General features: G+C 50.2%; 2 protein-coding genes across 4 annotated transcripts in view; both read right to left on the bottom strand.

Moving 5' to 3' along the window:
• GPR45 (G protein-coupled receptor 45) overlaps positions 1–2,960 on the bottom strand; it is a 42,525-nt gene extending 39,565 nt beyond the window's left edge. Inside the window, exons 1-2 of one of the 2 annotated variants that reach the window (XR_003037100.2) lie at positions 2,872–2,960; positions 2,106–2,543 (exon numbers count right to left, since the gene is read on the bottom strand). The gene's annotated coding sequence lies outside the window, so the exon portion shown is untranslated. Of the gene's footprint in view, positions 1–2,105; positions 2,544–2,871 lie in introns of those variants that run through there. The other variant, XM_024999356.2, reaches the window with a different exon arrangement.
• An 18,368-nt stretch (positions 2,961–21,328) lies between these two features.
• MRPS9 (mitochondrial ribosomal protein S9) overlaps positions 21,329–23,870 on the bottom strand; it is a 37,925-nt gene continuing 35,383 nt past the window's right edge. Inside the window, exons 10-11 of one of the 2 annotated variants that reach the window (XM_005212443.5) lie at positions 23,264–23,433; positions 21,329–21,997 (exon numbers count right to left, since the gene is read on the bottom strand). In XM_005212443.5, coding sequence (XP_005212500.1) covers positions 21,906–21,997; positions 23,264–23,433 — 262 coding nt within the window. In that variant the 3' untranslated portion in view covers positions 21,329–21,905. Of the gene's footprint in view, positions 21,998–23,194; positions 23,434–23,870 lie in introns of those variants that run through there. The other variant, NM_001035332.1, reaches the window with a different exon arrangement.

Here is a 23,870-nt window from a genome sequence, read left to right as displayed (position 1 = left end):
TCCTCCCCCAGACTGTGCTCCAATCAGCCTCAATGAGTTTTTGTTCCTCAAACCCTCCACACTCTCTTCTTTCTGAACCATGATGTATGACCTTCCTGCCACTCGGAACAGACTTTCCTTTTCCTCTGACCACATTTTACTGATGACCTTGTGCTCATGTTTCAGTTCCCAACTTGAAGATTCACATCCTCCAAGAAGCCTTCCCTTTCCCCCTCAGGAAAAAAAAACAACAAAAACTAGGATATGGCCTGGAATGTTCTGTATCTGCATGCAGTGTCACCCCCGCTTATCTAAGTATCTGGTTTATCTGCCTGTCCATGGGGAGCTCCTGTCCATGCAGTGCTGGGCCCAGGGCTGGGACTCAGTCATAAATTTCTAAAAAAAAAAAATTATTTGTTTATTTAGATTTTTGGCTGTGCTGGGTCTTTGTTGCTGCATGGGCTTTCTCTAGCTGCGGCGAGTGGGAGCTCCTCTCTAGCTGTGGTGTGTGGGTTTCTCACTGCAGTGGCTTCTCTTGTTGCAAAGCATGGGCTCTAGGGAGCATGGGTTCCATAGTTGTGGCTCCTGGGCTTAGTTGCTCCTCAGCATGTGGAACCTTCCCAGACCAGGGACTGAACCAATGTCTCCTGTATTGGCAGGCAGATTCTTTACTACTAAGCCACCAAGGAAGTCTCCAGTCCTATTTGCTAAAGGAATAGGCCAACCAGATTTAATGTGAGATACTGAAAAGAAATCAATCTAAAAGGAAATCAGTCCTGAAATATTCACTGGAAGGACTGATGCTGAAGCTGAAGCTCCAACACTTTGGCCACCTGATGTGAAGAGCCGACTCATTGGAAAAGACCCTGATGCTGGAAAAGACTGAGGGCAGGAGGAGAAGGGGACAATGGAGGATGAGATGGTTGGATGGCATCACCGACTCAATGGACATGAGTTTCAGCAAGCTCTGGGAGATGGTGAAGGACAGGGAAGCCTGGCGTGCTGCAGTCCATGGGGTCACAAAGAGTTGGACACAACTGAGTGACTGAAACACACTGAAAAGAAATTATTTTTCTATGTTGGGAACAGCCAAAGAAGAAGTTATATCTGGAAAAGGACACAGAGGAACACTCACGGACCACAGAGATTTTCTCTCTCTTACTCTGGGAGCAGGTTATGTGGGGGTCAACATAGGTAAAGTTTGAGCTGTGCAGTGAGTTAAGTGTATAAATGATACTTCAGTAAACAGAAAGAAGTTAGGGCTTCCCTGGTGACTCAGAATTCACCTGCCAATGCAGGAGACATGGGTTTGATCCCTGGTCTGGGAAGATCCCACCTGCTGTGGAGCAGCTGAGCCTGTGAGCCACAACTTCTGAAGCCCACACTCTAGAGCCTGTGCCCTACAACAAGAGATGCCACCGCAATGAGACGCTCAAGCACTGCCTCCAGAGAACAGCCGCCGCTGCCACAGCCAGAGAAAAGCCCGCGCAGCCATGCAGGCCCAGTGCAGCCACAAATAGATAATAAATAACAATCATCTTTAAAAAAGGAGTCCTGCTACCCTGACTTTTGGGCAAGAAAATTTCCAAGCATATCAAGATACGTAGGATTGTCTACTTTACGTCTAGTTGGACGAGAACACAAAACCCAGATGTCCAAGGCTCATTTCTAACCAGTGGGCAAAAACAGAGGGGACTTAGCTGCTTATTTTCTGAAAGCCACTTTTCGTAAGGAGCCGGTTTTGTGGGGCTCACCTTGGGCTCCCTAACAGCCCTGATGGCTCCAGAGCCGCGTGCGTGCTTTGGTCTGATCTGTGGTCCCTTGGACCAAGGAAAGGCCAGTTTGAAACAGCAACGGAAACATTCTTGGGGCAGCGTGAGAAACTACACACATCCAGAGTAATGAGATCGAGATCTACCAACCACCAAAAGCACTCTCCACACGTGATGGGGCTCACTGCCTTCAGCCCACTTGGGTGACTTTTCTACAAAGGACCTCTTTTACCCCTATTCCTGGTTATTATTTTTGGAAAAGCTTCATTTTCCTCTTGTCTCCACTTACTGCTGGTATTTTCACACCCAAAAATTAAAAGAGAGAGAGAAAAAATTAAACTCCTGATTATCTAATTTAGTGAGGATATTACTTTATACTTGATCATCATCATCAACATCATCATCATCATCATTACCAAGTGAGGGGGAGTTTTTAATCAGACCTCTCCAGCACCAGAATTAGAAAAACCGAGAGCATCGAAGCCTGATTGCTACCTTAGTTAACCGGCCCCGGACAGATGACTGCAAGCCCCTCTGATCTCTGATTTGAGGAGCTCCGATGCTTTTTCAAAGTATTACCCGTGAAAAGGAAATAATCTGATAAAGTTGTCTTTACACCAGGGAGGAGGTGGGGGAAGCCGGGATGGGCGCAGGTCAGTGATGGTGATGGTGGTGATGGTGATGGTGATGGTGATGGTGATGGTGCTGGTGCTGGTGACGCCGGCCCGGTCCTCTCCCGTTGCTTCATCACTGCCTGTCCTCTGCCTCCTGCGTCCCCGTGTGGCCTCTGCCCTGAGAAACACGGCCGACAGGACTCGCACCCAAGCCGCACGTCCGCAGGCGCAAGGCTGCGGCGCCCAGCGAAAGCGCACAGTGTCCCAGAGCGCGGCGGCTCGGCACCTCCCCCACGACCCCTGCGCCGCCTCCGCGCACCCCAGCGCCCCTCTCGGCGCCCTCTCGGCGGCGGCCCCTCCGCGCCCACCGCGCCCCGGCACCACCTGGCCGGGCGCGCACAGCCCGAGCTCCGGACAACCGGGCTGGCCCGCATCCCCCGCAGGGAGTGCCCCCGACCCGGGCCCGCTCCCTGCCGAGCCCCCCCGCCCGGCCACCGGTCACTTACGCCTGCGCTGGGCCCTCCGCCCGGCTGCCCCGAGACAAAGGCTGCGCGGCCGCTGCGCCGCCGGCTGCTCCCAGAGCCTCGGCTGCCGGGGACCCGGAGGAGGATGGGGCGGAGGAGACGGGGAGGAGGGGAAGGGATCGCAGGGGAGGGGCCGCCGCACCACCGGCCTCCCGGCTGGGGCTGCGAAACCCAAGCCCTTCTCCCCGGCCCGCCGCGCTCCCGGGTCCTCGGCCTAAACCTCCCCCAGGGACCAGGGTACCGCCCCTCGCGGGGCGGAGTGAGAGGAAGAGGATGGAGGGAGATGAGTGTGTGTGTCTGTGTGTTTTCCTCCTTCCCAATCACGAGTCTCTCCATCCACCCCCGCGTCCCCAGCCAGCTTTGGAAAATGCCGGCCTCTGCTTCACCTGGGCAATCCTGGAGGCGCTCCCGACCCACCCCCCTTCACTGCCCGCGCCTCTTCCAACAGGGACGTCAGCCCATTTCAGGGAGAGCAAAACCGAGGCCAGGAGGGGCTCGCTGCGGGGGAGGAGGAGGGGCGCCAGCTCTTTAAGAGCGGGACCCACCTTTTACCTGTTTTCCTTCCGAAAGCGTGGCACCTGTCGGACAGACAGACCTGCAAGGTGCAGGGTGGCGACTGAACTTGCCCTCTCTGGGAGAAGTTACACTTCCGCCTGGCTGAGTGATTTGCATCTTGTTATGAAGAGTAGCTTGGATTTATTTTTATTTTTTAAACTTTTTTATTACGGCATTTTAAAAATCAAAAGTAGAAAAAATTGTATCCTGAACCCAGGAGTGCTCAGCTCCAGCCTGAAAGATTGTCAACATTTTCTTTCTTCTTTGATCTGCTCCCCACTCCCCCAGGCTAACTAAAGACTTTAAAAAACCATGATCACAATATCATTATCCTATGTCACAAAATTAAGAATAACTTCTTAATATCATCTGACTATGATTTATTGACAGCTGACTGTTGTCATCTGCCTGGTCTGTTCCGGCGCTTTACCTGTGCGGCTCAGCCTTGGTGGGCCCTGACTTTCGCTAAAGCTGGTGGTGGACAGGCGGTGAGCTGGCAGTTACCTGCCTGCGATAGTTTGTGGAGCAGGAATTAGAGAACAGTGACCCCCTCCCAGGCCCAGACACTCCTTTCTGGGCCTGAACGCCTTGAGAATTTTGATTGAAGGCCATCCTTCCAGAAAAAAGGCACACAAAGAATTTTTATTTAAATTCCAGGAGTTTCACACTTATTAAATAGATAAATAACAAGGACCTAAAGGATGAGATGGTTGGATGGCATCTTATCTCAGGCGAGAATACTGGAGTGGGTTGCCATTTCATTCTCCAGGGGATCTTCCCGACCCAGGGATCAAACCTGCGTCTCCTGCATTGGCAGGCAGATTTTTTACCACCGAGCCACTGGGGAAGCCCAACGAACAATATCAGCGTCACCCAGACACCTGTCCGTCATCCACTAGATGGGTGCAAGGGGTGCCTCGTGTAGCGTGCACACAGATCACAGGCCCCCCTCCCAAGAGGTTTCGGCCCAAGCCAGGACCTCCCAGCCATTAGCTTGGGCAACTCACACCTGTGCACTTCCCCAAACCCTTCCTGGGGGCAGGACAGGGCCGGAGGGGGGAAGGAATGTGCCCTGGGCTGGGGTGTCCCAGTCTCCCCGATTGTGACCGCTTGACCTTGCCTCTTCTCCTCCTGGTTGCTCTGAATCTGCCGCCCTGAGTGGGAAGGCTCCTCTCCTCTCTCTATTCTCCCCCTCCCTTCCCCCACTCACGACTTCCTGTTTTCTTTTCCTATCTCACAATCCGGATTGTACTGGTTTTTAAAACCATTTGATGTACTTTGCTTGTATCAATGAGGGACGATGTAGGTGAATAAAACCAAGATTAAAGTTTTTGTGGAGTGAGATGGACTAGTGACACTCAGCGTCCAATTCTACTCAGGGGAGAGCAGCCCAACAGGAAGACTTCAGTGGAGAATATCTGAGGGATATTCAGGTCTATGGGTCTTCTCGGGAATAAATTTACCAAAGGCTCCCAAGGTAACCCTTCCAATGAGCTGACTTATTAGAAAAGACCCTGATGCTGGGAAGGATTGAAGGCAGGAGAAGGGGGCGACAGAGGATGAGATGGTTAGCAATACCAACTCAAGGGACATGGATTTGAGTAAACTCCGGGACATAGTGAAGGACAGGGAAGCCTGGCGTGCTGCAGTCCAGCATGCAAAAGACATGACTCAGTGATTGAACAACTACCACCCAAGGTAACATGGAGTGTTGCCGGCATCTACTAGACATGACTCAGTGATTGAACAACTACCACCCAAGGTAACATGGAGTGTTGCCGGCATCTACTTGTTCTTTGGGGGACAGTCTGACACTCTGTGCCAGCTCTAAGGAAGAACTATTAAAATGACAAAGAGCCTTAGTCGTGGTAAAGAAATAGGGTTTGGTTTAGCTAAACGGAAGACCATGCAGTTGTGAAAGGACAACTCTTGGCGATGAATGGATTTCACAACCCTAATGATCAGTTCACAGAAGATTAATAGAAGGAGAGCTGTATGTTATCAGGGTGTCCAGCTGTCAAGAAATGGGAAACTTATTGACACTGAAGGTAAGCTCAGATAAAAGGCACTCCATCCAAATGGAGAGAAAATACTTGAAAATAAGCCTAATGTTAGCAATTAAATGAAGGCAGTAAATACATCTGTGGTTCCAGGCCATTGACTGTTATAGAGACCACAGATCATCATAATGAGCCGCAGATGATTAACCACCAAGTGCTCCGTGCATCACAGGAACCTGAACCCTCACGCTCCTACATCAGAGGAAATCGGCTGTCCTGACAAGGGAGCTTTCACACCTTAGCTGGAAACTAAGAGAGTTGAGATGATCATACGGGGTGAGGTGTGGTCTGCGCCCCACCCACTGAATCTGGATGGGCTTGGGGTGGCTTCGGCCAACAGAGAACGGAGGAAGGGTCCAGTGGGGTCTTCTGGGACCAGATCGTCAGAGGCATGTAGCCTCCATCTGGGTCATTTGGAGCACTCACCCTCCAGTGCTCCCTCTTGGGATAAGCCCATTCAGAACATGGCTCTCCGGCTGGGAGAAGTCTGAGCCACATGGAAAGGTCACGAGGGGTGCCCAGATCAGCAGTCCTGGACTTCGAGCCCTCCCTCCCAGCCCAGTTGCCTCCCAGAGATGCTGGGGCCCAGCCTTCAAGCTCTCTTCCTCCCTGGGTGTCTCTTTCTCCCTTCTTTTTCCTTCTTGTCTTTCCTTTTCCCTTCTCTAGTAATTTCCATCTGTAAGACCCAACCCCTCTCTGATATATAACCAATGATGTCAGCTTCCTGCCAGCATCCTCCAGTTCTTTCCTGGTGATAAAATCCCAGCAGAAACCTTTGCCACACATACACCTTTGCAGTTTCTAGAACAGGAGGTGTGAGGGGGAGAGGAAAGCTGGGGAGGACCTTGGTGCCAGCCAGGGGATGCTGGTGTACCATCAGGACAAGGGCCTCAGTGTGGATGACAAGGGTAGGGGGGCGGGACGGAGGGGCTGGCCCAGAGCAACTCCTCACACCCTGTTTGCACAGGTGTTGGCTTTACTCTGCGGGACAGGCTGGTTATAAACACAGGTAATACGGCGGAAAGACTACTCCAGGACAGCCCCGTGACGCCCACCCCCGCCCCCAGGGGTAGAATCTGCTCTCCTGACTGTGGGGGACTGGTGCAAACAACCGAACCTCAGTTTGGACAGGAAGGAAAGAAAGATGTGTGATCTTTGTGGCGAAGCTCCCGCCACGGAGCTCAGAGCACGTGCGGTACCTGCTGTCAGGTGAACAGCAGGTTTGGGGGCGCAGAGCATCGGGATGCCCAGGAAGCCAGAAGAGGGTGGGCTGGGAGGCTCTGTCTGTCTGGAGTCCTGCCCGCCCTCGTCCTCCGGGCTGTCAATGTGCTCAGGAATGTGGTCGGGACCCAGCGAGGCAGCTCGCACTTTGCCGGTTAGATGCTCGTCCTGTGACTTGGTTATTTTGTCTGAATCAAATCCCCAGAATATTAAACACACGCATAATCAAATGTAAGTAAAAGCTCACATTTGAAAGTCAAATATAAAGAGTTTCTGCATTTGTATCATTTTGCATTATCCAGGCTTCTGCTTTCATCCGTGGGAATGAATAAATAAGAGTTGTCTGAGACCGAAATAATTTTCTGGGCAAAGCAGAATGAATGTGTTAAAATGAAGGGGAAAAAAAAGAAAAAAAAAACACCAAGCCTCTGAAAATGAAGAGATTTTCACCCAAGATGGAGATAGGAGAGATGGAATCTGCCTGTTACTTTCAATTTTGATCATCCAGCCTTTTGTCATCAGTGTAATGATAAGGCTGCAGAGAACATCTTGAAGGGAAGATGAGGCCAAAACAGCCCCGGACCTGAACCTTGGGAAACAGTAGTCTCCAAGCAGCTCCCCTCAAGGTTCTTATGAAAACCAAATTTTGCTTGATAATTAATATGTTCAGAGGAAGCCTGAGAAAGCCACTTCTCACTTAAGACCCTAAGTTAGCTGGATGTTAATTCAAATAAAGGAGATTCTGCAGTTCGTGTCCTCGTTCCATTTTTAGAAGAGTATTGGCTCAGCAGACCTGCAATGTGAGAGATCTGGGTTCAATCCCTGGGTCAGGAAGATCCCCTAGAGGAGGGCAGGGCAACCCACTCCAGTATTTTTGCCTGGGAAATCCCATGGACAGAGCAGTCTGGTGGCCTACAATCCATGGGGTCACAAAGATTCAGACGAGCCTGAGCGACTGAGCATGCACACACAGAGACCTTTTCTAGCTCAAGGCATCTTGGAAGCCTTCTAAACTGGGGAGAGATAAATTATTAAAAGGGCTTCCCAAGTGGCTCAGCAGTAAAGAATCTGCCTGCCAATGCAGGAGATGAGTGTTTGATCCCAGGGTTGGGACGATCCCCTGGAGAAAGAAATGGCCACTCACTCCAGTATTCTTGCCTGGAGGGTCCCATGGACAGAGGAGCCTGGTGGGCCACAGTCCATGGGGCCACAGAGAGTTGGATACTACTGAAGGGACTACAAAACAACAACAAATTATTAGAAAACTGTTTATCTTCTGACAACTTGGTATCTCTCATCTTGGCTTATCTAAGAAGCCCTATTTGTATTTTCAAAACTGGCTTTTTCAATAACATTTATGTAAGAACTAGTTCTATTTTACATTGCACAGGCATCTCCCCTTGTCAAAGACAACAGGTACTTTGATTAGTGAAATGGAATCCGTGGGTTGAAATAGCATTTCTACGTGGGCCACCTGGATTTCTGCTGCTTCTCTGAACACGGAAGGTCACTTCTTATTGTGGGACACAACATCCGTTCAGGCGTGTGCAGCTGAACGGATAATTCTCCCGGGGACACTGCGTGCTGTCACTGTGGAGACCAAGGAAGAGAACTCCACCAGCACCCAAAGGCCCCGCTGGCTCCCCACCCACAGCCCCAGACTTCACCTGCAGCCTCCACGTGCTTTCCTTTTCTTTTCTATAATTGACTTATTCACTGTTGGCTGTGTGGGTCTTCGTTGCTGCTAAGGCTTTTTGAGTTGTGGTGAGAGGCAGCTCCTCTCTGTTTCGGTGTGTGGGCGGGCTTCTCTTGTTGCAGAGCACGGCCTCAAGGGCACGCAGGCTTTAGTAGTTGTGGCCCGTGGGATTAATTGGCTGAGGCATGTGGAATCTCCCTAGACCAGGGATCGAACCCGTGTCCCCTGCACTGGCAGGCGGATTCCCATCCACTGGGCCACCAGGGAAGTCTCATAGGTTTCTCAAGAGGCAGGTCAGGTGGTCTGGTATTCCCATCTCTTTCAGAATTTTCCACAGTTTATTGTGATCCACACAGTGTGTATACATGTATGATATTAAAGATTCAGAACCTTTCTCAAGACATCAAATTGCCAACATCCTCTGGATCATGGAAAAAGCAAGAGAGTTCCAGAAAAACATCTATTTCTGCTTTATTGACTATGCCAAAGCCTTTGACTGTGTGGATCACAATAAACTGTGGAAAATTCTGAAAGAGATGGGAGTACCAGACCACCTGACCTGCCTCTTGAGAAATCTGTATGCAGGTCAAGAAGCAACAGTTAGAACTGGACATGGAACGAGAGACTGGTTCCAAATCGGGAAAGGAGTATATCAAGGCTGTATATTGTCACCCTGCTTATTTAACTTATATGCAGAGTACATCATGAGAAACACTGGGCTGGATGAAGCAAAAGCTGGAATCAAGATTGCTGGGAGAAATATCAATAACCTCAGATATGCAGATGGCACCACCCTTATAACAAAAACCAAAAAAGAACTAAAGAGCCTCTTGATGAAAGTGAAAGAGGAGAGTGGAAAAGTTGGCTTAAAGCTCAACATTCAGAAAACGAAGATCATGGCATCCGGTCCCATTACTTCATGGCATCCGGTCCCATCACTTCACGGCAAATGGATGGGAAAACAATGGAAAGAGTGACAAACTTTATTTTGGGGGCTCCAAAATCATTGCAGATGGTGAGTGCAGCCATGAAATTAAAAGATGCTTGCTCCTTGGAAGAAAAGCTTTGAGCAACCTAGACAGCATATTCAAAAGCAGAGACATTACTTTGTTGACAAAGGTCTGTCTAGTCAAAGCTATAGTTTTTCCAGTAGTCATGTAGGGATGTGAGAGTTGGACCATAAAGAAGGCTGAACGCTGAAGAATTGATGCTTTTGAATGGTGGTGTTGGAGAAGACTCTTGAGAGTCCCTTGGATTGCAAGGAGATCCAACCAGTCCATCCTACAGGAAATCAGTCCTGAATATTCATTGGAAGGACTGATGCTGAAGCTGAAACTCCAATACTTTGGCCACCTGATGTGAAGAACTGACTCATTTGAAAAGACCCTGATGCTAGGAAAGATTGAAGGCAGGAGAAGGGGACGACAGATGATGAGATAGTGGGATGGCATCACCAACTCGATGGACATGAGTTTGAGCAAGCTCGGGGAGTTGGTGATGGACAGGGAAGCCTGTATAGCGCAGTCCATGGGTTGCAGAGTTGGACGTGACTGAGCAACTGAACTGAACTGTACAGATACTGGCACAAGGCCACCCAAGGTCACCACGTACATTCCCTGCCTTGGACACAGCAGCGACTTCTCCAACAAGCCCTGATTCATTTTTAGTACAAAATAGTATTTAGAAATCAGGTTGAGTACGGTTGTACGCACAGCTGTGAGTAGTGGCTGTGTCGGCAAGCACCGTTTCCAGTGGATCATTTTCTGGAAAGGTGAGTTCCTGTCTTAGCACTGCAGGTCACCTGGCCTCCTGGCCCTGGTGCAGGAAACACCAGCATTACCCCTCAATCACTGAGAACCCCCCCCCAAAGGCCTCCCCCCCATTTTCCATCCTGGAAAGAGTCACTGGTCCATACCACTTTCACCATCAAATGCACCTGTGATCCGCATCTGCACTCTGCCTCCCTCCAGTCTAACAGAAGAAGGGAGCTTTCTCCTGTCTGCGGTTACAGCCTCCTCTGTCCTCACTTCCCTGGCTTCCCCAGGGCTTCTCTCCTCCATGTCACCCCCTTTCCTAACATCTTCTTCTCTTTCCCCGCTTCACTTCCTTCCCCACCTACACTTCCTCCATCTTCACTTCCTCCCCGCACCTTCACTTCCTTTTGCCATTATGGAAACACAAATTAAATCTACACTGAAACAACACAGAATGGCTAAAACAAAAACCAGTGACAACATCGAATGCAGAGACGTTGGACCTCTCACACCTGGCTAGAGGGAACGTAAAATGGTTCAGTCCCCCAGCCAATAGTTCAGTCGTGTCCGACTCTTTCCAACCCCATGGACTGTAGCCCGCCAGGCTCTGTCCATGGGATTCTCCAGGCAAGAATACTGTAGTGGGTTGCCATTCCCTTCTCCAGGGGATCTTCCCAACCCAGGATCGAACCACATCTTCTGCATTGGCAGGTGGATTCTTTACCACTCTGCCACCAGGGAAGCCTCTAACAGTTCAGCAGTTTCTCATAAAACCAAATAGGCAGTGACCATGTGACCCGCACGCTTGGGTCACTGTTCAGAGAAATGAAGATTTGAAAGTGAAAGTGATGTCACTCAGTCATGTCCAACTCTTTGCGACTCCATAGACTGTAGCCTACCAGGCTCCTCTGTCCATGGGATTTTCCAGGCAAGAGTACTGGAGTGGGCCACCATTTCCTTCTCCAAAGAAGACTTAGGTTCACACAAAAATACGTACCTAGAGGCTCACAACAGTTTTGTTTGACCTCAGACTGGAGGAAAGACTCCAGTTAAAACTGGAGTTTCAAGTTAGGGAAACAATTAAAAATTAGCCATATTCACCATTACGTGCAAAAATAGCCTCCCCCACACACAACAAAATAAAGTCAGTAGCGTAAAAATGCCTTTTATGAGCTCTTTCCTGCTTTGTAGTTGATGCAAACCAGCGGGTGATCAGGGAAAGTTCTTGTGTGATGAAAGGGGAAGTTTTCCATTTAATGTATTCATGTTCCAGGACTTTCTAACCCCTGAACAAAGTTTTGAGACATGAGAGGAGGGGGACATCCCTCCAGTTTAAATGCAGAGGTGCTGCCGGACTCACTAGGAGCCGCATGCTTCCTTCTTGATAACATCCTGACGCCTCTCATCATATAGATGAATCGGCAGGAATTAACACTCAGCTTTATTTCTTGCCTTTCTCATTAGAAAAACCCATAAACTTTACCTGTTACTTATGCTAATGTTTTTCAACAAACTTTGCTGTCTTATTTGCATAGTATCAGAATATTGCTTGAAATCTTGCATTCGTCTTAATTTCAAGCTCAGAGACACGTGAGCACCAGGATGAGCTAAAACCTCCCGGACTCCACACTTGGTACTCCATCGCACGCAGACAGCATTTTGTTTCTCCATCATCTGTTGATGGGCACTTGGGTTGTGACCACTTTCTGTAAATTTTAGAACTGATATGACAGCCTGGAGAGAGGGGTGAGGCCCCACTGCACTGCCCCACGAGCCATCCATCCTACCTGGGGGACACTGATGGTTAGGAACTGGGTCAACAAAGAGGAGACAGCTGATACTTACAGAGAAGTGGCAGGAGGACACAGGCTCCAAGGTGAGAGAAAGTGTCTAGAAGGATGAGATCCAGGCCTCACAGAGACCAAGTGAAAGGGCCTCTGCAGTTAACACCCTGGTGATACTGGAAAAAGCCAGGCCCCCATGTGGTGGAAGCATCCTGGGCCAGGGCCTGGCAGAGCAGGGTGTGTGTGGGGTGTGGAAGGATATGGACAGGCACCAGGAGGAGGGGAAGTGGGTGGGGGCTGTGGGGGGGTGGCCCTGGGGAGCAACAGGCACACTCCCACCAAGGAAAGGAGCTGTGCAGACCTCCTGGGTCTGGGAGACCAGAGGACAGGCTGACCAGACAAGACTCACTCTCAGCAGAGGAACACCTGAGAACAGAATGGAGCTGAAGGAACAGCTGGCTGTCGGTGTCCACCAGGCAGAGCCCATGGGAAAGCCGGAGTCTTTGAAAAAGGGAATGGTCAGTGTTGACCTTGGCCATGGGGCTGGCACATGCACCCCAGAAACGGCAGGGTGCTCTGGGGATAAAGTCACAATTCATGCCATTGACCTGATAAAGGTAGTTCAGGGCACTGACCCTGAGGGTGTGCTTAGTTGCTCAGTCATGTCTGACTCTTTGCAACCCCACAGACTGTAGCCCACCAGGGTCTTCTGTCCTTGGGGATCCTCCAGGCAAGAATACTGGAGTGGGTTGTAGCGGTCGAGGATGTGCTTGTATTTTTTCCACAGGACGCAGGTTGCCACGTCCTCCTTCAGGGGATCCTCCCAACCCAGGGATTGAACCCAGGTCTCCTGTATTGCAGGCGATTATTTACCATCTGAGCCACCAGGGAAGCCAGGCCCTAAGGGTAAATGAAAGAAAAAATAGACATGCAAGAATGCTGGCGACACATTATTTACAGGATCATTTTTAACAAGCCCACGTGACCAACAGTATGGAAACTAGCTAAGTCCATGAGGGAGCATATGCTCAGTAGAGGGACTATTATGAGGTCATTAAAATGATAATTATGGAGTTCAGAGTGGTTACGATAGTAAATGAAAATCTGTTTTAAAATCGTATGTATGCTACAATTACAACTACAGAAAATATGCGCTCATGTGAAAATATGCAAAATAGAACTCCTGAAAATGCTACTAGCTGTCAGTTGGGGATCATGGTAAGATTTATTATTCTTGTTCAATCACTAAGTCATGTCTGACTGCTTCCAACTCCAAGGACTATAGCCTACCAGGCTTCTCTGTCCATGGGATTTCCAAGGCAAGAACACTGGAGTGGGTTACCATTTCCCCTACAGGGGATCTTCCTGACCTGGGAATCAAACCTGCATCTCCTGAGTCTCTTGCATTGGTAGATGGGTTCTTTACCACCAAGCCACCTGGGAAGCCCGGATGGGTTTTTCTCTTTCTCCATTTGGTAAATTCACTTTGAATCTGAGTGCTGCCAGTGCTGGTTAGAACAACAGAAAAGCAGCTTTATATCTTATTAGTTCTCAGCCTATTGGAAAGAGCTGCTGCTGCTGCTAAGTCACTTTAGTGTGTCCGACTCTGTGTGACCAATAGCAACCCACTCCAGTACTCTTGCCTGGAAAATCCCATGGATGGAGGAGCCTGGTGGGTTGCAGTCCATGGGGTCGCTAGGAGTTGGACACGACTGAGTTACTTCCCTTTCACTTTTCACTTTCATGCATTGGAGAAGGAAATGGCAACCCACTCCAGTGTTCTTGCCTGGAGAATCCCAGGGACGGGGGAGCTGGTGGGCTGCCGTCTATGGGGTCATGGCTGAATTCTTCCCCGCGGTCCTCTGACAGTATGGAGGTCTAAGGAGACGGCATTTCTGTGACACATCTGCCTTGGATGGGGGAGGCTGAGTGTTTCCAGCCAGGGCTGTCTCCTTCCCCAGTGCAGCCCGGGTCAGCCCGCAGGCACCTGGATGCTTCTGGCAGAAAACATGCTGATTAAACTCCTGCCACTCTCCGTCCACGTGTCCTGCCAGGATGGATTGTGGGCGGAGGGCAGGGAAGTGGAGAGATGGCCATCCTGGCCAAGTCCCTGGAGCTTCTGAGCCCCGGGGGCATGTCCCTGGGTGGGGTCTCATCCACCCCCACCCCTCCCACCTGAGACTCAGGATGAATCACCATCCTAAATGGGTTGATGCTGTGTCTCAGTCTTGTAACACTTGCCTTCCACTATTTTGAGTTAAATTCTCTCCACTTTTCTTTTTTTTGTAAACTAGCATTTAGACAGTTTATTAATATTAAAAACGCTGATGTAAATGTATATTTTGAAATAGCAACTCAACATCTCAGGGGAGCTATGCTGTCCTGGGGGTGGCAGCTGGAGGAGGCAGCTGGGGCATCCAGCCTTCCCTCTGCAGGAAACTTCCTTCTCTGCAGGATGCTGTGGCCAAGTCCTGCGAAGGCAGATCTTGGTCGTCTCCAACAATCCACCTCTTGGAAAAGGACCCAGTTTATCCTCAACACAAAAATAATTTATTTGTCACTATGTGCAGCAACAGAGAAGGCAATGGCACCCCACTCCAGTAGTCTTGCCTGGAAAATCCCATGGACAGAGGAGCCTGGTAGGCTGCAGTCCATGGGGTCGCTAGAGTCAGACACGACTGAGCAACTTCACTTTCACTTTTCACTTTCATGCATTGGAGAAGGAAATGGCAACCCACTCCAGTATTCTTGCCTGGAGAATCCCAGGGACGGGGGAGCCTGGTGGGCTGCCATCTATGGGGTCCCACAGAATTGGACACGACTGAAGTGGCTTAGCAGCAGCAGCAGCAACATATGGGAACTCAACCTCTTATGGTGATCCTTTTGCAATACAGGCAGACCTCGGAGGTGCTGTGGGTTTGCTTCCAGACCTCCATGGGTACAGCAAATATCACAATAAAGTGAGTCACATGAAATGTTTGGTTTCCCAGTGCATAAAAGTCACATTTATGCTATACTATAGTCTATTAAGTGTAGTATCATGTCTAAGAAATGTACAAACCTTAATTAAAAACATTTTATTGTTAAAAAACACTAACCATCATCTGAGCCCTCAGTGAGTCTTATTTTTTTTTTCTCAGACCCATTGGAGGAGTCACTATCAATGGTGGCTATAGCCTTAAAAAATGTTTTTCATAAATAATGACTTGAAAGTTGAAATTACTCTTTGAGTAATTTCATGGACCGCAGGATGGATGCTGTGCTAGCTGGCATGAAAACAACTTTAATCTCATTGTCTCCATCAGAGATACTCTTGGGTCCCTCTCAGTAAGCAGTATTATTCTGAAAGAAACTCAAACAAAATTATTTATTCATTCATTGTATTTTGGGTCTTCATTGCTGCGAGAGTCTTCCCTAGTTGTGGCGAGCTGGGGTAACTCTCTAGTTTTGATCCACAGGCTTCCCATTGCAGTGAGCTCTCTCGTTGCAGAGCACAGGCTCCGGGGTGCATGGGCTTCAGTGGCTGCGGCTCCCAGGCTCTGGAGCACAGGCTTGATAGTTGTGACTCTTGGGCTGAGTTGCTTCGAGGCAAGAATGTCTTATCATCTGTGTGTGTTCACGGAGCACTTTTCATTTTCTCTAAGGACCTTTCCTTTGCATCCACTAGCAGGCTGTTTGGCACAAGAATGTTAGCTGTCAGCCTGCCGTGGCTTTTGATGTGCTTTCTTCATTAAGCTTAACCATTTTTGGCATTTTTTTTAAGACGTATTTATTTAGTTTTGGCTGCACTGGGTCTTTGTTGCTGCGTGCAGGCTTTCTCTAGTTGCGGCGAGCGGGGGTTCTTCGACTCGGTGTGTGGGCCTCATGGCAGTGGCTTCTCTTGCTGCAGAGCGCGGGCTCTAGAGCTCGGGTCAGCTGTTGAGGCACATCGGGTTAGTTGCTCCGCGGCACGTGGGATCTTCCGGGGTCAGGGATTGAACCCATGTCTTCTGCATTGGCAGGAGGATTCTCAACCACTGGACCACCAGGAAAGCCCCATTTCTAAATTTTTATTTCAAGTGAGAGAGACGTGGATCTTCCTTTCACTTGAACACTAGAGGCCACTGAAGAGCTATCAATTGGCCTAATTTCAATATTGTGTCTCTGAAAAGGTGGAGGCCCAAGGAGAAGGAGAGAGATCAGTAACGGCTGGTCAGTGGAGCAGTCACAACACACACACGTTAATCGATGAAGTTCCTGTCTTTTGTGGGTATGGCCCATGGCAGCCCAAAACAATTACAGTACAAAAACGTCAAAGGTTACTGATCACATGTCACCCTAGCAAATTTAATAATAATGAAAATGTTGGAAACATCAAGAGAATTACCAAAACGGGACACAGAAACACAAAGAGAGGAGATGCTTTTGGGAAATGGCACTGACAGCCTTGCTCAACACGGGTTTGCCGCAAACCTTCCATTTGTAAAAAAAAAAAATGCAGTATCTGGGAAGCACAGTAAAATAATGAAGTATGCCTGTGTGCAAATATCAAATCATTATGTCGCACACCTAAAACTAATATAGTAAAAAGGAATCAATTTTATAAGTGAGATAATTATATATTCAAATGTAAGCATATGAAAATATATCAGAATTTAGTTTCATCTGCAACGGATGGATCTGAAAATATAATTAATACGCCTGTTTCCAAGGGCCTTAGAACATCCATGGATCACCTAGGTGAACCTGGGGAGGAGCCGGGGAATCCACCCCTTCACCTCACCGCATGGAGTTGCTTATTCTGTTGTAAACTACTCCACCTTGTGGTTAAACAAAGGTACTGCCCGCTAAAAATCTGGACACGTCACGGTGAAAAATCACTATTTTATGTGATAGAAGTTATGAATGAGCTTTAAAAAGTTCAAACCACACATAAAAGGAGAAAGTGAAAAATTATCCATAATTTCACCGCCTAAAGATATCTAGACACAAGTAGATTCTATAAATCAAATACAGGCACATAATAAATTAATATCCTTTGATAGAAGAGAAATAGTCATCACTTGGCTTCTTCACTTTCAACGAATCAACATCTCCAGATGATTCAGGAACGACAGCTGGTCAGGATTTGATCAGTTGGCATGTTGGAATAAAAACTCGGAACCCTGTCACCCAGCAATAAGGGAAGCCACCCCCTTGGTGCACCTCGGTGTCCCCGTCTGAGAAAGGGTCAGAGGTGTCAGAGGTTGCACCCCAGTGGGACCCCGCGTCTGGCCCCTGACTTCCTGGTTCCCGTGTGGGGAGCCTCTGGTTGGTGACCACTGGACCGAACGAGCCCCAGGCTCCCGCCCACTGGACGATGCTCCTTCCTCCCCAGTGGTACTCTCCTACCTGACGTCTCTCCAGGGCAAGGGGCCTGTGCTTCCATCTCATACCCTGGTTCCCACATGGATCCATGGTTCCCACATGGATTGGAAGTTTCATGGTTTCAATTTGCATCATCTTGAGAACCCCTGGTGCCGATGTGTGTGCGGGCCTCCAGCTTGCTCGGCATCTGTATGCAGAGATGCCTCCAGGGAGAGCCCCCCTGCGCCGTGTGACAGGCCACAGTTCACTGATGCCCTTGTCGCCGCCTGTGGGCAGCCAGGCCAGAGTGAAGGGAAGCCAGATCCAGGAGGGCCTGGAAGAGGGACCTCACCAGGAATCCAGCCAGCCTGGCGAGGTCAGCCCACCTCGCGACACAGCAACGCCCAGGGCACAGCGCCAGGCAGCAACAGTGGGCACCGACTTCCTGTCACTTCCTCAAGCAGGCGGCTGGTGTGCAGCGGGGCAACTGCCAGGAGCAGCTAGGGTGCAGTCTCTGGCCGCTGCCCTGTGGGCAGGACCCACCTCCTTCTCTGGGCAGTTTTAATGTTTCTGGTCAAATTGCTAGTCACAGTGGTTCTCTAGGAGTGGTTTCTGAGACTGCCCCGTGTCTCACTTCGGTTCTGAGGGGTCCAAGGAGCCCTGGAACGCCAGGATTCTGCCCCATTTTTCAGGCCGGAGGGCAGAGGCTGTGGGGACAGAGGACAGTGGTCTCCTGAGCAGCTGTCACCCCAGGCTTTGAGCCGACCTGCCAGGTGAGGGCGGCCCATCTTTGGCTCCGAGTCATTATCTCAGTCGACATTTCCCAGCAGGGCCTAATTGCCGTCTAATTGTTTTCTGTTTGTTGTGTGTCTCTAATTAAACACACACTTACGGCTTGGAGGACAGGAACTCCATCAAGGGTTTTCTGCAACCCCTGTCCTGCGGGACCCCAAAGCGCTTTGTCCCCAGTGAAGACGCTGCAGGCAGATGGACGATCTGGGTCAGACAGGCAGACGGGCTCAGCTCCTGAGTTACCTGAACCACCCACGACAGGCCGGCAGTGACAGCCCTCCCCGAGGTGGCCTGCTCACTCCCACGCCCCCTGCGAGCCAGGTGCTGGGCAGGAAGCAGAGTCCACGGCCCGCGTCTAATGGAGGAGACAGGTGCACAGACCAGCACCGCACGCCACGGTTGGGCTGAGGATGGGCGGATGCGAGGGCAGGAGGGGTGCTGGGGCCAGCGGCTGGGCTGCTCATGGGCACCAGGCAGGGTGGCCAGGTGGAGGGTCAGAGCTGGACCTGGTGGCAGTGTCAGGGGTCGGCCACCCCGCTGGCGCTGTTGGGGAGCTGCAGGCAGGGCTGAGCCTGGGGCCAGGGGTGAGGGGCCCCAGACCACTCTGCACAGCCCTGAGGTGAGAGACCCAAGCCCGACCCTGGTGCCCAGGTCCCACCTCCGGGCACAGGACTGTCTGCCAGGCCTGTCCCTGCTCCACTACGGCTTCCTTGGGGGTGGCCTTCGGTCCCAAGTAGTCTGTGGGAAGAACCCCAAGGAACAAGCAAGCAAGACCCTGGATTGGGAGCTGAGCACCAGCCCCTTTCCTGCCCTGCAGGACGTCCACCCAGCCCCTCCCTCAGGGGTCACATACCCCGGCAGCCTCCCAAGAAGACCCTCCTTTTCAGTGTCAAGTCCAAGTGTGGGGCTTCTGCAACCTGCAACTGAGGTCCTCACGTAACTGACCTGCAATATTCTGCTTCATTAATCACCATCATGAAAAATGCCCCTCCCACCACCTGCCCCTCACTTCAAGGTAGCATACTGAAATCACAGGAGAAAAATTTAAGCAACAGTGGGGAAGCTGCGAGGGAACAGTGATGATGGCATCTCCGGCGGAGAGGTTGATGGCAGGTGAGACTCAATCAGGAGAGCTCGGGTGAACCCCTCACTCTCCACATGGAGAGGAAGACCCCACACTACAAGGCTGGCTCCCCGGGCAGGTTTCAATCAGGTGTTGGGAAAATGAAAAAGGAGTAAATTTGCATTTCTCCTGAGAAGTCTTCATAGAGGATCCAAAAGCGGTCCTAACTTTTGTGGAAGCTTTAAGCAGCCGTGATTTCGTGGGAAATGGCAACCCACTCCAGTATCATTGCCTGGAAAATCCCATGGTCAGAGGAACCTGGCAGGCTCTCATCCAAAGGATTGCAGAGTCGGATACGACTGAGCGACTAAGCATGCATGCAACAGGAATTTACCATTTTCATGAAGGGGTCTCCTCCCATGCTTTAAAGAAAATTTCCCAGAAGGAACCTGTCTGGCTGGTATTTATAATGTAGTAAGTAAATGTCTGATGAACAAAACTTGAATACAAAGAGGCACTAACATAGCAAGGCTACACTGTGACCCTCCGTGCTGCCACTGCAGGAACAGAGCCTGCAAGGCCGAGGCCCGGAGTAAAACCTAGGGTTTTCATTATCAGGGATGAGGAATCCAAGAGACCAGGAGCGACTGCTTGGAAGGCCCGGAGCAGGCGTGTGGTTACCGTCTCCAGGGACTGGCAAGCTTGGGCGAGGCCCCCAGAAGCTTAGAAACTCAAAGTTAAAGCAGGCCCTCGGTGCATTACATCATGACCCGTGAGTGTCTTCTGATTCTGATATCTAATTCTACCTATGGTTCCTTTTAAAAAACATCTGAATTTTATCACTTTGTTTAAAAAAACTAATGGCCTGAGTTGAAGGAACACAGTGATATGACTTTGAATTCCTTTTTTCCTACACTTTGCACCTCTATAGTAATTTATATTTTCTAAGAAATGACAGGAGAGAATTGACAAGATCTTGCTCAGTGCTGAAGCTCAGGAGTTTTTACAGCTTAGCACTCAAAGACGACTGCCAATTTTTAATAATGAGTTTACTGTTTCTTATCCAAGGATTTACATATAGTAAGAAAAATTTCTATATCCCAAGGCTGGTCACCAAAGGTGGCAGTATTTTTGTGAGATGTTGATTTTTATGGCTCCTTGATTACGTTTTTAAACTTTTTCTTTTTTTGGCTGTGCGGGGTCTTCATTGCAGGGCCTGGGATTCTCGAGTTGTAGCGTGCAGGCTTGGCAGGCCCCTAGATGTGTGGCCTCAGTTCCCCTATCAAGGACGAGGCCCGCGTCCCCTCCCTCCAGTGGAAGGCGGATTCTCTACCACTGGACCACCAGGGAAGCCCCTCGACAGTTAATTTGGTGTAAAGAGTCACAGCCTTCACGATAGAGGTGCCTGATGTCAGCATCGTGCAAACGTGATGGGCTGACCTTCCCTTAGATACTGAGAGGTCCTCCTGGTTGGCCACCTCCCTCGTGTATGCGGGCCACACACCCGTGTCTGTGGGGCTGCCAAGTGGGGTGTAGCCTGGACGTCCTAACAGACGTGGAAGCTCTGGGTCTGCAGCGTCCAGCTAGCTACTCCATCCAGAGCATCGTGCTTCTGTGTGTTCTGAGGGGCCAAGGCAATGAAGCATCCTTCATTTTCAAGGACACTGCCTGTTCACACCATGACTCCCCCCGCCCATCCAGACTGAGACCCCCGCACACACATGGGTAACTGAACGATAGAGGATACGGGGGTCAGGGGCAGGTGGGTTTCCTGATGAGAATCACAACCCACGATGACCGGGCACCTACCGGGGCCCTGCGGGCCTGCGGACTGTCCTGATCCCCCAGTGCTTGTATCACATTTGGAAGGTAAAGTGGACACTCGTGTCCTCCCCTCCCAGGCAGGCAGAGATCACGCCCAGGGCCCTCAACCCCTGCTCCCCCTGGGCCAGGCCCTCTCACCACACTGTCCGCTGTATCCAGGGCTGCACACGAAGACCAGACTTACTGTCCCACACAAAACCCCAAACCCGCTCACACCCGCGATTCCCAGTGTCACAGGGAGGGACCCCCAGGGCACCGTGCGAGCCCAGAGCCTCGGAACTGATTCATCCTGTGACTGCAAGTCCGTGTCCAACCTGGAGGGTACCGTGCTCCGTGAAATAAGCCAGACAGAGAAAGACAAACACTGCGTGGTACCACTTATACGTAGAATCTTAAAGGAAAAAAAACAAAAGTCAAACTCATAGAAACGGACAGAGGACTGGTGGCTGCCAGGGGCCCCGGGAGAGGCGGGCCTGTCGTCGTCGTCATCAGCGACTCGGCGGGGCTCCTGACAAAGACACTGCGCTGGCTCCATTCTTTTCGACAAGCATCTCATCCCTCAATTGTGAAAACTGTGTAGCTGTCTGGAAAATCGACAGCACGCGGAGGATGGAGTTCAAGTCTGTGCTGCTCTTAGGTCAGCAGTGTGGCTCCAGAGCTCAGATCCGTGGGCTGGGCCTTCCCATCTGAGAAAGGTCTCCTGGCTGGGTTTTGCTGAATGTTCCTTTCAGATCAAATACGCCAGGAGTCTGAGTTAGGCTTTGAAAACTCTCTTCTGAAAAAGTTTTAAAAGTGAAGCAGCAGAACAAAGCTAAAACATTTTAAATAATTATTTTCAGAAGGCGACCTTCACAGCATCGCATTAGAGTACAGCATCTCACGAGGCAGCCGCCCAGCCGGCCCTGGTCTCCCGTGTGCCCCTCGCTTTCCCTCGAGGGACTCTCAGCGTTTCTTCCAGGTGAACTTCCTGCGGGCGCCCTCCTGGCCTGGCTTCTTACGCTCTCGGACACGGGGATCCGTGGTGAGCAGTCCAGCTGCAGCATAAAAAGAGACGCCTTTAGGAACCACGGAAGACGCAGGGAGGCAGTTGAGTCGCGTGAACCGACAGCTCCTGGAGTAAGAGGAAGCACCCAGGCCCACGGCCGACTCCCCGCCTCACATAAACCTCCAGACAGCAGCGTGCTTTCCCTCTTCGGGGCTATCTTCCTGATTTCTGGGACAAACACCAGGCACATTATTTGAGTCTGCTTGTCTTCTGCTCTGAGAGCTATGATCAATTCCTCTTTGGTTTTAAAACCTGTTCAACTAAGGACAAAGCTGTTCCTGTTTGGCATCACTAGTCACTGCAAGGAAAGCCACCTGGCGCGCTTACCGTTACAGAAGCGCAAGTCTTACAGACACTGTGACTGTAAAGGTCTATACTGCCACACACTTCACCATCCAGGAGGTTTTTCTTTTCTACCTCTGGTCTCCATTATGTACAAGTAACATATGACTGCACGAACACATTTGAGAAAAGAAACTTACACTTTTTAATTTGTGTGACAATAGTATTTCTTGGGACTTTGTTTCAAGATCTAAAAAAAAAAAAGTTTTAGAGTTGTGTTCTCAGCACAAGACTTCCATTCTGGGAGAGTAAAGTCGGTCTTGCTGGTGGCTTCCGCTCTCCCAGTCCTCAGGAGTGATTGCGAGTCACTCTCAGCCTCCGTTCCTGATGTTTATAAGTATTACACAGGCTGGAGCTTTTCACTGTTTTCTTCACTCCTCCAACACTAGCACTTCTTTGCACTGTGTGCCAGGCTCACATATTTTGTTAAGAGTACTTTTAATGCTGCTGCTGCTGCTAAGTCACTTCAGTGGTGTCCGACTCTGTGCGACCCCATACACAGCAGCCCACCAGGCTCCCCCGTCCCTGGAATTCTCCAGGCAAGAACACTGGAGTGGGTTGCCATTTCCTTCTCCAATGCATGAAAGTGAAAAGTGAAAGTGAAGTTGCTCAGTCGTGTCTGACTCTTAGTGACCCCATGGACTGCAGCCCACAAGGCTGCTCCGTCCATGGGATTTTCCAGGCAAGAGTACTGGAGTGGGGTGCCATTGTACTTTTAACGGCCACACAGCAAAGGCAAAACTTCACTTAACCATATACCCATGGCTTTTGCATGTACTCGACTTAAAAGGTGTGGGAAAAAACAACGAGCTTGCATGGAAGGCAAACCAGACCTGTCTGAATTCTAGCTGAAAAGAAAAGTGCTGATGCTTTATTACTTTTCAGGGCTCACAGAAACTCAAACTAGCCGTACCTTGGCGCATCCATTCAACCTCATCCTCGGTGATGAAGCTGCACAGGGCTCTGGACATGGCCAGGCGGATGGCCCCCGCCTGTGACGACCGCCCGCCCCCCGACACCGTGCAGGTCACGTCGTGCTTCCCAAGCCGGTCGAGGAAATGAAAGGGGAACATGAGCTGCTCTCTGAGGACATCACAAGAGATGGAGTTAGATTTGCGGCATATACACATGACTTCACAGAACGCTCACACTCTAGTCGTTTATAGGAACCACAACACATGCAGAGACACTGCTGTTTCGGATACTCAGACACCGTGAGAGTGGGGTTGGTCTCTTTTTTTCGGGTGCAGTGGCACAGCTTGCCTCACTGAGGGTGAGTGACGATGCTACTAAGGGAAGCTCTGCTCACCTGCTCGTTTGGGAGCTTAAATATATATCTGCTTTAATTCCTGAAACTTCTAAGATTCCCAAGCAAATGCTTATAAACATAAAGAAACTGAGACTAAAGTTGAGAAAAAAATCAGGAGATATGAGAGCATTTGCATCAGGGTGGTCAAGGTGAGAAAGATCCCCTAGGAAGCGGGGTCTGCACAGTCAGGAGGCAGGTACCCAGAATACAG

This window comes from Bos taurus, chromosome 11, assembly GCF_002263795.3.
Source record: "Bos taurus isolate L1 Dominette 01449 registration number 42190680 breed Hereford chromosome 11, ARS-UCD2.0, whole genome shotgun sequence".
Classification (NCBI taxonomy): Eukaryota; Metazoa; Chordata; class Mammalia; order Artiodactyla; family Bovidae; genus Bos; species Bos taurus.
This window is presented reverse-complemented; position numbering and strand designations above follow the sequence as displayed.